Below are 15,045 nucleotides of genomic sequence, written 5' to 3'. Positions count from 1 at the left end.
CTGCTGCAGCAGTGAGAGCGCAGCTCAGACCAGGTCCCGAATGGATCCACACTGGGAAAGACACTGTGGTGCAGTGGCCGGGAGTGTCGACCCCGGAGCCAGACCATGAGGGTTCATGCCCAGCACTGACTCTTCCTAGCTGTGTGACCTTGGGCAAATCCATCTGTCTCCATTTCCCCAGCTAAAACATGGGAATAGTAACTTCTCTCAGGGGGTGTGGGGAGGGATAAGTGTGTGTGTGAGTGCGTGGAGAGCAGGGCCTGACGTGTAGTGAGTGCTCAGTGGCTGTGGTTGTCTGTCATTCCTAATACGTGTCTGTGTGGCGGAAAGGAGGGCCTCCTCGCTGCTACCAAGAGAGGTCCCTGTTGGTACCTCAGCCCAGCCCCTAGGCTTTTTCTGTCTGCAGAGAAACAGAGTTCGACGTGGAGTGAGGGTGGGAGGGTGGGAGGGTGGGGAAGCAGAAGCTAGAACGCAGGTCTCCCAGCTCCCAGCACAGGCCTCCTCCCTAGAGCCGCAGGCCTCACCACACAGAGCTGGGCCTTCACCTTGCTGGAGGCTCATCTAGTGGGCCGCGTATCCCTGGACACACCTCTTTCCTCTCTGGGTGCCACTTTCCTCAGCTGGCCACTGGGGAGGATAGCCTTGGTGACCTCCACGGGCCCCTCCAGCTCTGGCTTCAGGCAGCTCTGTGCATGTGCAGTGCAGTTCCCCTGCAGTCCCTGCAGAGGCCGGCTGCACAAGTGCCCCCCTCCCCCAGCCCTGCACTGTGTCTCTGGAGAGCCACTGCAGCCCTCCTAGTCCTCGGTTCAACCCCTGGAGTGGCCAGTGATCACCTGACCGTCCCCACCCCCAAGCTGGTATCATTAAAGCCACTCCAGAGAGAGTGTTGTCTTCTCCTGACCATAAGGACTGCCCCCATAAAAAGAGACTCCCTGAGTGTTCCTGGTCTCTTGCCCTTCACGCTCAGGACGCATTTCCTACGCGCTAATTCAAGTCCCTCCTGCTGCACAGACTTCCATCCAGAGGCTATCTGAGGCTCCCTGGCAACTGGGCCAGATGTGTCACCCTCCCTTGGCTCTCAGCAGGGCAGCGCCCTGGACAGCATCCCCATTCCTCCTACGCTCCAGCCCAGAGCTGCATGTCGCTTGCCCAGACTCAGGGCAGCCAATCACAGGAGGCCAGGACTGGCCCTCTCTCCTCCTTGGGAGCTGATCCCAGATCAGAGGAGCCCCCACCCCCTGCCGCCCCTCCTCCCTCCCCTTCTGGGTGTGTTGCCGTTTGAAGCTGAATCAGGTAAAGTGTACCTGGCTCCTGGTGCCGTGGCAGGAAAGCCCGGCCAGAGGCTGCTGAAGGTGCTGCTGGGCAGGCGGGCAGCTCCGGAGATTCCACAGTTCCCCCAGGAGGTTCAAGAGCCACTGATCAGGAACGGCGCTGCTGGAGGAACAAACCCAGAGAGGTAACCGTGCGAAGGTGGTGGCTGAGGGATGTGCCCGAGTTTGATCCTGAAATAGTGATGGCCCCACCCGGCCTGGAGGAGGGAGGCCAGGAACACTGTTTACTCAGGGCTTAGTCACCCCGATGGCTTTCCTACCCAAAGGAAAGGAAAACAGAGCCAAGCCACCTGCTGGCTGGGGTTATGCACCCACCAGTGCGGGGAGAAGGCGAGACCAGCTGTGCTGCCAAGGCCATTGCTACTGAGCGGGCATTTTCCCAGGGACTTGCTCGATGTGAAGGGTCTAGGCAGGAGGAGAGCTGGGCCTGGGTCTGAACTTGGGAGCAGGCTCAGGAGGTGCAGAGCAGTGGTGAGGGGACTGGCCACGGGAGAGATTGCCCAGGCTCAACCCCAGCTCCATTACTTAGTTGTTGTGGGACCACAGGCCATTTGCATATCTAGGTCTCTGTCCCTTCACTTGTTAAGTGAGTTAATAGTAGTATATGGCTCACAGCAGTGTGTGAGAATCAAATGGGTAAAGTGCTTAGACTAGTACTTGGCATAGAATAAATGTTATATAAATATTTTTGTTGTTTTTAATCCTGCCATTTACTAAAAATATGATCCCCCTTAAACTCACTTAAGCTCGCTGAGCCTCAGTTTCCCCATCCATAAAATGGGAGTAGAAAGTTATTTAAGGGAGGGCGGGGCACAGTGGCTCATGCCTGTAATCTCAGCCAGTCAGGAGGCTGAGGCGGGAGGATCACTTGAAGCCAGAAGTTCGATTCTGTCTCTACAAAAAAAATTTTAACAACCCAGCATGAGGGTGCATAGCTGTAATCAGGAGGCTGAGGCAGGAGGATTACTGGAACCCAGGAGTTCAAGTTTACAGTGAGCTATGATTGTCCCACTGCACTCCAGCCAGCATGACAAGGTGAGATCCTGTTTCTTTAAAAAAAAAAAAAAAAAAGGGAAAATAAAAGAAAATTAACTTTAAAAAGAGCTAAGGGAACTTGAAGAGATTAAATCAATAAATTGCTAGCACATGGTAAGGTGCCTAGCAAATAACAGTCTCCTTCCCCTATGGTGTGAGCCAAGGTTCTGTCCCCATTAGAACACAACATTTCCTCCCACTCAGTGCCTGTGCTTTTTATCCTGCTCCCAGAGGAGGCAGTTTGGATGGATGAGTTTTGTATTTTAAGGCTCAGACCTCTGCATCGCTGCTCTACCACAGACATTAAATGAAGGTGACACGGCATGTGAGACCACCTGCTTTGCTAGAATAGTCATGGACTGGTGACACTCACCTGTGCCCATTCAATTGCCATTTATCCAGCAGCCATTCAATTACCCCTCCACATCAGGTACTTCTTGGACACCTCCTGTATGTCAGGGGCAGGGCTGGACCCACAAGAAACAGAGGGGGCGTGAGGTTCCTGCCCTTCAAGGAACTTCTGCTCTTTGAAAGAGCAAGACACAAATGCACAGCAAGGTGAAGAGCAAGGCGAGAGCACACCAACCAACTCTGACCACTGACAGCCAACACGCCAAGGCTTTAGGATTCAGGGAGGAGAAGGAGCAGAAACAGGAGAGGGTAGCAAAGTTCTGTGGACAAAGAAAGACCCAAATGGGTTCCAGAAGTAGGAGTAGGAGTTGGATGAGTAGAAAGGCAAGGGGCTGATTCTCCCGGAAAGGAGCAACTCTGTGAACATGGGCTTAGAGGGGAGAACGCAGAGGCTGCTTGAGAGAAGAGAAAGAGCTGTGTTCATGCTGAAGCTGAGGGCTGATGTGGGGATATGGGGGAAGAGAAGGTTGGAGAGAAGGATGGCAGACTGCTGGGAACCTAGATGCCAGGCCTGGGAGTGTGAGCAGCTGTTGATTACTGAGCACTTCCCAGCCACGAAGCCGCCAAGGTGTTTTCATGCACGATCTTCTTGAACTTCGCAGTAACCTTAGGAAGTGAGTGCTGTTGCTCTCCCCAGCCTACAGAAGAGGAAATGGAATAGGCTTGCTCAAGGTCATATAGTTGGGAAGTGGCAAAGCCAGGATTCTCACACACATCTGGCTGGCTCCAGAGTCCCTGGTCGTAAGCCAAGGTATGACAAGTTCAGAGAGCCCCAGTTCCCTCTAAAATACGGGTAATTGCATGCATGAGACAGGTTGGAGAATCCCAGTGACAGCCTGCACACAGAGGGAGCTGCAAGGGCCTCAGCCACCAGGAGGGGAACCTGGGATGGGGGCAGTGGAGAACCAGGGCCATGGTCTACCCTGGCCACAGGTCCTGGCTCTCCTGGCCTCGGTCCCTCCTGTGGAGTGGGGTCTGCAGACACCCACTTCACAAGGACACCCTGAGGCTCGAATGAGATCCAGAGTGTGAAGCATCACAAGTGCTGAACAATGTTAGTTCATGAATCTCCTTCCATCATTACGGGTGCCATCTCCCCTCCAGCCTTGCAGCTGCAGTCACTTTCCACCTACAAATTCTCTGGATCTATTAATATGATCTGGAGAGGCCACCAGGCCCATCTTCCTTGGGAACCCTCAAACTTTTGTTCTGTGGCCCCTAAGGGCTTTTCTCTCCCATGAAATACCCATCACCTACAAGGGAGACTCCTTTTTGTAGAGAAGGGAGTGAGAATCCTTTTTCCTCTGTTCCCCTGAGTTGGCAATAATATGGGCCCCAGGGCATGACTCTCTGCTTGAGGTCGGCACTGGAGCCTAGGGCAGGAGGGCTGGGGAGGAGACAGCCGTGATGATGGGTGGGTGACTCAGAGGGCAAAGTCTGGCAGGCAGCACCCTTGGGGGCAGCTTCCATGGTACCCACCCTTCCACCCCAGCCTCCCTGGCTTCCCAGCCTGTGAACCCAGCTCTGAGGTTGACTGTTCCTCATCAAGGGAGGCTCAGGCACAGCTTGAATTTCCAGGGTTCAAACTGATTTCCTCTGCAGAACTGCCTGGTTCATTCTGACCATGACTTCACTGTGTCTATAGGAGGCTTTTCCTTCCTCTTTGTCTTCTTTGAAATTAACATTGATTAATCATAAGCATTCAGAAACACTCTTGAGCACCTACTGTGTGCAACCAATGATGAGAACAGGAATCGTAGCAACTTGCATTTGCACAGCAGTATGAGTCACTTCAGCCAGAGAGAGCAAGTTAAATACTGGGTTCCTAGTCATAATTTTGGCCAGGGTCTCACCTTTCCCTTCTGCAACCCCAAAACCCATCCCCCAATAAGGTTGTTGGACTCCTCAGAAGGTATTTCTACTCCCCGAAAGGCAAAGCACGGAGCAGTTTTATCTGATGGTAAGATTTGTGCAGTCCCATTAGCACCTATTGGTGGCTTTGGGACAAGAGTCCAGGTGTCGGGCTTCTGAGCCATAGACTCTTCCTCCTCCCCTTGGGTGGGGTGGGGTAGTAGGAGTAATGTAGGGAATGGACTTTCTTCTGAATCTGAGTCTTATTCTTCTGGGCTACGAAAGACTCGTTCCTGGACACGATGACGATGCCTACCCAGTCCCAGAGTGTAGAAAGGATCCCTTGAATCCCAGGTCAACATTTATCAGCTGTGTGACCTGTGGCAAGTTGCTTAACCACTTTGTGCCTCGTTCTTCTCATCTGTAAGTTGGGGATACCATCAGTCCTGACATCATAAGGTCGTAATGAGAGTTTTGTAGTACACTTAGAACAGCGTCTGGCATATAGGTAAGTGCCAGGTGTGTGTGGGCACTAAGATGTGGTCCTTTTGTCCTCTACTAGACTGAGGGCAGCAGTTGAGGTTGTTCTGTGCTGGGTCCCCAGCCCACAGAAGGATTCCTTGAAGGAGCTCAAGAGATGTTATTTGGTAGGTGGATTGACAGGCAATAGAACACATGGTTGAATAAATTCAATTTATTAGAATTATTTGAATTCAGTTACCCTTTTCATTCAAAGATTTGAGGGGAAAAAACAGACATTTATGCATAGAATTTTCCTTTTAGACTCTATCAGGACAGATGTGACTATGGGAAGCTACTGGGTGTGAGCATTGGTGCTGTGTCCATTGCAATGTTGATGGAACAATGTTGGAGGGGCACCTGCCGTCCTGGGCTTCTCTTAGCCACATCCAAGGGTCCTAGAGCTTCTGGGAGCTTTTCTGAAGGTCACTCATCCCCTACCGGCAATAACAGCTACCATTAATTCAATTGCTTTTAGGTGCCACATGGCTCACATACATTACCTTTATCTTTACAGTAACCTCTAAGGTAGGTATTATTACCTTCACTTTTCAGATGAGGAAACAGGCTCACAGAAATCAGTTACTGGCCTAAAGCTACTTAGCCAGTAAGAGCAGTGCCAGGATTCATCCCGGCCAGTTTGATCTAAAGCCCGTGCTCAAGGTTTAGGAGGTAGAAGCTTGATATTTTTCCTAGGAATTGGGGGTGGTTACCTCTGGGAACATCTTCCCATGACTCCACAGCATTGCAAATGCCCGGTTATATTCAGGTAACTGGGAAGGACTAAGCTCCTCACCCAACTCCACCCTCAAGAGATCCTGTAACAATCATTACTCATAAAAAAGTTGGGGACCCCTGCCTAGCCAAGAAAGTCCTCATATATCAACCCAATGAGACCTGGGTAAATTCAATCAGCTGTGCGACGCTGAGCATCTCTCTTAGCCTCTCTGAGCCTGTTTCCTCTTCTGTAAACCGGAAGAGTAATAACTTCTCTCAGGTGTGAGGATGACATGAGATAAGGAAAGCAGAGCACGCCGCAAAGCACCAGGCATCAGAGGGCACCTAGTCCACGCTAGCCCTTCCTTCTCCACCCTGTTTCTCTTCTTTAAGACTCTCAGCAAAGTGATGCCACAATGAGGACTTGGCTTGGTCAGCCCATGTCAAAGCTCTGTGAGTTTTTCTCTCTGTGAAACTGGATGCAGCCAGGTTGCTGGGGAGCAACAGAGGTTTCCAAACTTGAGGCAGGGAGGATGGCATGGAAGGCAGTGTGAAGGGCTAAGCAGGCTCTGGGGCCCATGGACAGTACTCCCTCATTCAGTGCAGGCTAAGGGGCAAGTGGGGCCGGAATCCCGCCTACACGACACCCACCCAGAGCATGAAGCATTGTTTTCTAACCCAGCAAGGTGCCATGTGGGCTCATGGGCACAGGGCCTGGCTGCCCCTTCTCCCATCAACGTTGAAACTATACCTGTCAAGATTCGGAAATGATTGTTTATGTTGAATATGTGGTCTGGAGTGTTCACTATGTATATGGTGGGGGTGGTGAGGTTATCCTTCTAGAAATATTTACAGGTTGTGTGACAGACCCCACAAGGGAGATCGTAAGATTTCCTATTTGGTTTTTTGTTGTTGTTTTGGTTTTTTTTTTTTTTTTAGACAGAGTCTGGGTCTGTCACCCAGCCAGGTGCAGTGCCGCAATCACAGTTCACTGCAGCCTCCACCTCCTGAGCTCAGCTGATCCTCCCACCTCAGCCTCCCGAGTAGCCAGAACTACAGGCGTGCATCACCACATCTAGTTAATTGTTTTTATTTTTAGTAGAGATAGGCTCTCTACTCAAGTATGCAGAACCTAATGAAAGATGAATATGATATTTAATGACAGTTTTTTTCAAGTTAGTGATAAAAAGATGGTCTACTTAATGAATGCTAAATAAATTGACACTGCCAATTATTGGTCTACAAAATTAAAACAGAACCCTATTGGAAACCATATACTAAACTGAATTCCTAAAGGAAAATGTAGGTGTGAGTAAGACTTAAAAAAGACTAGAAGCACAAGTTTCCCAAGCTGGTCACAAATTCCTGGGCTCAAGCGATCCTTCCACCTCAGTCTCCGAAAGTGCTGGGATTACAGGTGTGAGCCACCACACCCGGCCCCTGTTTGTTTGTTTGTTTGTTTTAATATATGTATCCTGGAGATTCAAAGGCAGAATTTCCTGAAGTGTATTCTATTTGATGTTAGCGGGCTTAAGACCATTTTTTAAAAAGTGTTCTGTCCCATTGGGAATTCAGAGGTTAAACACAAACAGGTTTCTTTACTTGTGGGCCTTCCCAGGGCCTCTGATGCTAATGTGCCCTCCAAGGGCGAATGCTAATGTGGGTATCCAAGGAGGGGCATGTGGGGAGCTGCATTTCTCAAATTATGGAGCCCTTAGGGGAAAGGTTTTAGAAACCATCTTGCCTGGAGGCAGGGGGATGAGTGAGAACTCCACAGAGCTAATGAGTTCTGTCATTCTGAGTCCTTGGCGTCCTGATAAATGTTCCCAGTTTTGGCAGCAGTGGGTAGAGGGGAGGCTATGGAAGCAGTCTCCCTGTTGCTGCCCAAAAGCAGCATTATGGACTAGCCAACTCTCAGAAATCTCTCAGAGTGGTAGGCGAAAAAGAAGACTATGGAATCACTTTCCCCAATACCTCCTTCAGAGTCATGGGTTCCCTGTTGAAAGAGACATATTCAGCCAGTTCCTGACCTCAGACCCCCAATTCTGGTTCCAGTCCCACTAAAGACAATGAGAAAAGCAGGAAAGGTAGAATGATGTTGTCTTCTTCTTCAGAGTTCACATCTGCCTTTGCCTCCCCAGGGCTTCCCACAAGTGTCAATCAACAAATACTGAGCTTGTACTGTGTGTCTCAAAGAAGGATAAGACCAGAGTTCTTGGGCTCACAGTTTACAGCCTGGGTTGGGAGCAGTGACAGGAAGAGCCCTGGGGAGAGGGCCCTCAGGCTGCCTGTTGCCCATGCAGAGTATAAGACTGAGGAGGGTGGGGAGACAGGGCCCTGGTGAACACTGGGCACCAGGGAGAGGCCTGGGAGAGATGGGCAGGGGATGAGTATGAAACCATTAACAGCAAGTTATGATAACGTGCCATCCCCAGGAGCGTGGACAGTGAGATCCTCTGGCAATAGGGACAACAAGGGGCTAATACTGCTGGGGCAAACTAATGCTACACAATTAGAAGCAGCAAGGCATTGCAAAGGAGGGCCGGGAGACCCCCGCTGGCAATGCACCCTCTCTGGTGCAAGTCAGATTTGAGGATTAGAAAGTTCTTTCCACAATAACTGATGATAGCTGGCCCTAAACAAACTAACTGTACATGGTACAACTGAGCGCAGACTGCAGGCATAAGAGCTCAGGTAGCTTGCACCACGAAGAAAGCTCCTGGGAGGAACGGCAGTTACTTCCTGCCAAGCACATCTGCTCGGCTGCTTCCCAGGGCAAAGTAAACTAGAGTACAGCTGGTGATGAACGGGGTTGCTGAAAGCAAGGAGTGGCTTCTGTCCCAGAGAGGAACCAGGGCCCCTTAAAAAGGGGGACAGCATTGCCTGCAACTAATAGTCTGTGCCTACTCAAGGCAATCAACGGGTTCATTCAACTAGCTCTTTCAGCAGTCACCATGGGGGCTAAGAGTAGAGGGAAAGCTCTTCCACTGTTTCAGAGCCACATTTTTATCTAGTAAGTTGCCTAATGCTGATGCAATTGCTATTTTTAACTCAAAACAACAAAATACATCTAATTGTATTGATACATGTTTTATGTACATGTGTACATAGTGAAAGTTTAAGTGATATGAATTGCTTAACAAACACAAGCAGAAAATTAGTAGACGTTGACAGAAAACTCAATAGCTTTTCCTAGGGGGTCTTCTCTTACCCTGAATTTTCCAGGAGACCTAGGGACCCACAGTCCCCAAAGGGAGCTGTCACAGGAAGTGATGACTTTGACACCCGTGGGGTGGGGATGGGAATTTCATCAATCTGTGGCCACCATTGCGTCTCACCACCACACTGTGGCGCTATTGATAGCTCGTTCTGCCCAGTCCCATGAACTTAGCCGATGAGTAGGTTCTCTTGCTACTGATAGATCCTCCTGGGCCCTCTGCTCAGGTTTTCTAAGCTCAGGCAAGGGGGCTCCTGCTGCTTGACTCAATCTGATGATACTTCAGTCTGCGTATTCCCAGCAGCAGAACTCCATGGGCCACCCGCCAAACACATCTTCAAGGGGGTGTTACCCTCCCAAAAGGTGACCAGGGTGACCTTTAGTTCTTCTCTTAGCAGAAGCTAAATAACAGCATCATAATTTGAATCTTCAGCGGGATATCCCCTCCAGGAATTATAATTATAATCGTAATTCCTCTCCAGCAGGAATAATTTACTAAGATTCTTTTGTTAGGTCAGTGTAAACCTCTCCGATCATTTGATCAGATGAGAAGCCACTAGTAGAAATACTGAGGGAAGAGGTGGGAAACTGAGATTGTGGGTTAGCCTTTATTAGTTCATGAATTCCTAACAGTGGGTCCTTAAAAAGTGACTTACCCTTCATGTGCCTCAAGTTTCTCACCCGTAAAACCAAACAATATTAGCACGTACCTCTCAAGGATGGCATGAGAATTAAATGAGATGATTCACATCAGGCTCTTAGCACAGTGTCTTGCACATCATGAATAATAAGTGTAGCTATGATTATCATTATTATTATTATTTCACTACAATGTTTGTTTGCTGTTCTATCCTAGTACGTAGAGCAGTACCAGGATATCCAGGACCCTCTGTACATATTTACTGAATGAAAATCATACCGCTTAATGGTAATATGCTACACTGTGTTCTTCAGCTTCGTATTCAGTGATAGACGCAGAACACAATTGCAGGTGTGTACCCCCCTATGCTACCTGGCAGGTAGGTTATGAGTTGTTTCTTTTTCCTTTTTTTTTTTTTTTTTTTTTTTGAGACAGGGTCTTGCTCTGTTGCCCAGGCTGGAGTGCAGTGGTGAAGCCTCAGCTCACTGCAACATCTGCCTCCTGGGCTCAAGCCATCCTCCCCGCTCAGCCTCCCTCTGAGTAGCTGAGACCACAGGCACATGCCACCAAACCCCACTAACTTTTTTAATTTTTCGTAGAGACAGGGTTTTGCCATGTTGTCAGGTTGGTCTCAAACTCCTGGGCTCAAGTGATCCTCCCTCCTTGGCCTCACCAGGTGCCGGGATTACAGGTATGAGCCACCGCGCCTGGCCTATCCATTCTTTTCTAACAGTAAAGACAGAATTGGCTCAAGAAATACACAGTCCAACTGTGAGGTTTCTTGTTTGAATCACCTTTCTGAATTGTTATATGAAAAAATGTAAATAGTATATGAGGAAAATAAATAAGTTATGAATATTAAATCAGCATGAACAAATAGTAAGTTGTACTTGTTAAAATTGTCGTAAACTTCTGACCCCTATCAAATTAAATTTAAATAATGAAGTCAAATATGAATAGACAGGGGTCATATGGGAGAGTGCAGTCTGGATCCCAAATTTGTACAGTAAAAGAGAACTGCTAGAAAATCATTTTGAGCAAGGGACTGATAGGTGTTACCTGAGAAATAAAAGCCCTAGCCCCTGCCTTCGGTTGCTTACATTCTGGTTGAAGACATAGAATAATGCACAACCCATGTTGGAAGTCAGAGAGCTCAGGCAGTCAGAATGGGCAGGAGCTGGAATCAAGGATGGCAGGACTCTGGGTAAAGCAGAGAGGCGTAGAGAGGGCCCCCAGGACCAGAGCCAGCACAAGCCAAGTGTGAGATCAGGAGAGCTAAGAGTTCCAGAGAAGACTGACCTGATAGATCTGAGGGTCTGTTTGGGAGACATTTTCTAGAACCTTCTCTTGAAAGCAACGGGGAGCCTTTGAAGGCCATTGAGAAGGGGAGGGATATGTGAATTTGTCCTGAATTCTCAGACATTTGGTTTCACTCTTTTTTTTTTTTTTTTTTTTTTTTTTTAAGGAGAACCTCGCTCTGTCGTCCAGGCTGGAATGCAGTGGCATGGTCTTGGCTCACTGCTACCTCCACCTCCCAGGTTCAGGCGATTCTTCTGCCTCAGCCTCCCAAGTAGTAGGGATTACAGGCGCCCACCATCCCACCCGGCTAGTTTTTTTTATTTTTAGTAGAGACAGGGTTTCATCATGTTGGCCAGGCTGGTCTCGAACTCCTGTCCTCAAGTGATCCTCCCACCTCAGCCTCCCAAAGTGCTGGGATTGCAGGTGTGAGCCACCACGCCTGGCCTGGTTTCACTTTTGAGAACACATCTAAGTCTCCGTGATGCTTAGAATCATTGTTGATTTTTCTTGGTCCTCATTTAGTGTGGAGGACAAAGCGAGCTGGAAACAGACTCAGGGACTGCAATAAGGACAGAGGTGAGAGGGTGCAGAAGGAGACATTCTCAGGAATCTGAGTTTACCACGAACTCCTCCTGTCAGGGAGAGAGCTAGCCCCTTTCTGTCTCTTGGAGAGGCCGTGCCCAGTGACCAAGGTGTCACGCTGCCCATCACTCACTCACTTGCTAAGTCCTGAGCATCTTTTACGAAGAGGGAAAAAATAATAGAGTCGTGATAAGTGCTAATATAGACCTTATGGTACCCTGTAGACACACACAAGAGGTGGGCGTGCGATCAGAGAGGCTTCCTAGACAAAATGGCACCTAACCTGGATCTGATAACCACATTCAATGAAGCTTGGTGGCACCTAAACTCAACACACACCAATTATTTCTGAAATAACAGCTTCCTAAATCCTATGAAAGGCTACGTGTAATCAGTCCCACCCTAACAAACCCAGCTTTCTGCCTAATCCTCTCTCTCAGTTATTCCACATGTATTTGTGGAGCATCTATTACTTGACAGGGGCTGGGCTAGGCTCAGGACATACAGGTGAAAGAATAGATGCCCCCATTAGGTGCCACGGAGAAACCCAGGGTGGGGTGAGAGGGTGTATCTCGGACCATAGGGACTGGGGCAGGGAAGGCTTTGATGACTGTCTCTGCCAGGCAGAGGGCTTTGAACGGACCAACAACACCTACCTGGTTATCAAAGAGGCATTCCTTTCCATAAAGAGTTGGCTTCCCTCGTTGGCTGATGGCTGCTGCTGCTAATTCAATAGGCAGTCTCAGACCTTCTTCTAGATGTAAGGCCCTGGAAGGGATCAGTGATGAGACTTAATCCCCACTCTCAAGGGACATGACAAAATTGGGCATTTCTATAAGCTATGCCCTTTAGGAGGTGTTTTTGCATACATACTTTCACAGTTGATTCGCTTATTAATTTCTTGTCAGGGATGTTTCCCTTGCCCTTCCTAGGGAAACCATGACTCAAAGCGGTCACCCGACTAGTAAGAAGGGATGCGCACAAGATTTTAACCCAGATCTGTGCCCCTTCAGTAGCCAACCACCTCTCCTCATGAGGCTTACAATCCCGTTTGCGGGTGGAGATGATACAAATAAGCCCATAATACAGGCCTTTCCTAACTGATATGTTCACTCTCCTCTCCTCTTGTTTAGAAATGTTTCCCGGGACTCCCTCCACTGAGCTGGCGCACTCCTAACAGCAGCCATCAGTTTGGGCACCCCGGACTGCCCAGGGATCAGGGATCTCGAAGGCCGTGAGGACCAAGGATCAGGCGCTGGGGTGGGGGTGGAGGGCATGGAGCCTGGGGTTTAGGCCTGAGGTGCCCATGTTGGGCGGCAGGAAGAGGCAAGGCGTGCGGGTCTGTGGCCGTGCCCATGGGTGCTGCGGAGCGAGGTGTGGGCCCTCAGAGTTCCGCGGCGCCATGGGCTGGATCTGAGAAGGTGTGCACCGACCCCCTGAGAGGGGCCACACTTGTCTAGGACGATGGCTGGTGTTAGGGAGTCCTTGGAAGCCACCCTAAAGGGCGAAAAGAGGCCCTAGCAAATCCTGGTACCCCGGAGCTGCTGCTAGCGATGTGATTTGCCCCAGTGGTCGAGACCGTGTAGACCCCAAGCAGGGGCCATTCGGTGGGGGCCTCACTCTGGGTCCAGCTCCACGTGGCACCATGAACAATAACTTCTGCCGGGCTCTGGTGGACCGGAGGCCCCTGGGGCCCCCCAGCTGCATGCAGCTGGGCGTCGTGCCCCCTCCCCGGCAGGCGCCCCTGCCTCCCGCCGAGCCCCTAGGCAACGTGCCCTTCCTGCTGTACCCGGGCCCAGCCGAGCAGCCCTACTACGACGCCTATGCGGGGGTGTTCCCCTATGTGCCCTTCCCCGGTGCCTTCGGGGTCTACGAATACCCCTTCGAGCCAGCCTTCATCCAGAAGCGCAACGAGCGCGAGCGGCAGCGCGTTAAGTGCGTCAACGAGGGCTACGCGCGCCTCCGCGGCCACCTCCCCGGCGCCCTGGCAGAGAAACGACTTAGCAAGGTGGAGACGCTGCGCGCCGCCATCCGCTACATCAAGTACCTGCAGGAGCTGCTGAGCTCGGCCCCAGACGGCGCGACGCCCCCCGCCGCCCGCGGCCTCCCGGGCACCAGGCCCTGCCCGGCGCCGCCCGCCGCCCCCCGGCCCGACCGCCCTGGCGACGGCGAGGCCCGGGCGCCCTCCTCCCTGGTACCGGAGTCATCCGAGTCCTCCTGCTTCTCCCCCTCGCCTTTCTTGGAATCGGAGGAATCCTGCCATTGATCGGGCTTGTGGCAGCCCCTGGCTTGGGGAATGATCCGTCGGCCCCGTCCCACTTTCGGGAGCAGCGGGAGGCTGCTGGGTCACCCGCGATGCGCCGCAGGCTGGTGACTGCAGGAGGTCCGCGGTGCTCCCGTGTCTGCGACATCCTTCCTCCTCCGTCAACTTGGGGAGGAAGTGCAGGGCAACGGGTGCGAGGCGCGCGATAGAGACCTGAGGAGCTCCGTGGGTGCAGCGAGGGGCAGGGCCTGGGACTGCTCCGGGCGTCCTGCGTCCCCTCCGGGGTGCAGAGGGGCACTCCAGGACGATTATCCCTGGGTCTGGCTCCCGCTCGGCCCGCTCCTGCTTCTTCCTTCCTCGCCGCAGGCGCAGCCCAGTCTCTGCGAGTTCCCGGGAGGCAAGCCCGGCTTTGATCCCTCGGTTACCATGCCCCTGCTCTCCACCAGATGGCTTCAAATACTAGCGACTTCTTTGGGAGCACGCTTGCCCTTTGAGAAAGGAACCCAGAGGAAGGGATGGGAGGCCAGGCCGCTGCCGGCGCTCAGCCCGGACCGAACCCACAGACTCAGCAGAGGCGACCTGTGTGCCCTGGTGGCGTTCTCTAGCTTCCTTGGTGGGGGGCGATCACTCCCTTCACACCCCCCAACGAGGTCATCTAGTTTTGTCCCAGGTTGGGTGGGGACTGTGGTTTTTTCCCTCAGACTGTAAGCCTTGGGGGAGGGGGGTGTGCATATGGGTACATAGGCACTGTGTTGGCACCAAAGAGCTAAATAAAAGGATTTTTGAATTTTTCTCATTCCTAGATCATTGTCTACCCTCACCCTTCCTGGTGCCCCTTTCTCATTCCCACTCCTAGTCCAGAGTACTTGCTGGAAGTGTATGTGGGATTCGCTGTTAGCGCATTTAAGGTTCAGTGTTAGCTCAGGCATTCAATGAATTTTTTTTTTTAATTTTAATTTTTATTTTTATTTTTATTTTTATTTTTGAGACAGGTTTTGCTCTGTTGCCCAGGCTGGAGTGCAGTGATTCTATGCCTGCTCACTGCAACCTCTGCCTCCTGGGTTTGAGCAATTCTCCTGCCTTGGCCTCCAGAGTAGCTGGGATTACAGGTGCACACCACCACGCCCACTAATTTTTGGTATTTTTAGTAGAGTTCAGGTTTCACCATGTTGGCCATGCT

At 51.0% G+C, this 15,045-nt stretch overlaps 1 protein-coding gene and 1 long non-coding RNA gene across 2 annotated transcripts; one reads left to right on the top strand and one right to left on the bottom strand.

Annotated features, from left to right (window-relative positions):
• The first annotated feature begins 1,264 nt into the window (after positions 1–1,264).
• On the top strand, positions 1,265–14,656 carry ASCL5 (achaete-scute family bHLH transcription factor 5). Its single transcript, XM_045394699.3, has 2 exons — positions 1,265–1,456; positions 12,736–14,656. Exon 2 carries the CDS (start codon positions 13,248–13,250, stop codon positions 13,866–13,868), a length of 621 nt encoding a protein of 206 aa, XP_045250634.1. The 5' UTR covers positions 1,265–1,456; positions 12,736–13,247; the 3' UTR covers positions 13,869–14,656.
• On the bottom strand, positions 5,308–14,249 carry LOC102131924 (uncharacterized). Its single transcript, XR_273147.5, has 3 exons — positions 13,801–14,249; positions 12,259–12,370; positions 5,308–11,579 (listed from the first exon to the last, which is right to left on the bottom strand). It is a non-coding gene; the product is annotated as an uncharacterized lncRNA (long non-coding RNA).
• Positions 14,657–15,045: the final 389 nt, after the last annotated feature.

The sequence above is a fragment of the Macaca fascicularis genome, chromosome 1 (assembly GCF_037993035.2).
Source record: "Macaca fascicularis isolate 582-1 chromosome 1, T2T-MFA8v1.1".
NCBI classification, from domain to species: Eukaryota; Metazoa; Chordata; class Mammalia; order Primates; family Cercopithecidae; genus Macaca; species Macaca fascicularis.
The sequence above is the reverse complement of the archived record's forward strand: the minus strand, read 5'-3'. Positions and strand labels throughout refer to the sequence as shown.

Coding starts and splice junctions, on each gene's coding strand:
- ASCL5 (XM_045394699.3), top strand. CDS start 13,248: ATGAACAATAACTTCTGCCGGGCTCTGGTGGACCGGAGGCCCCTGGGG.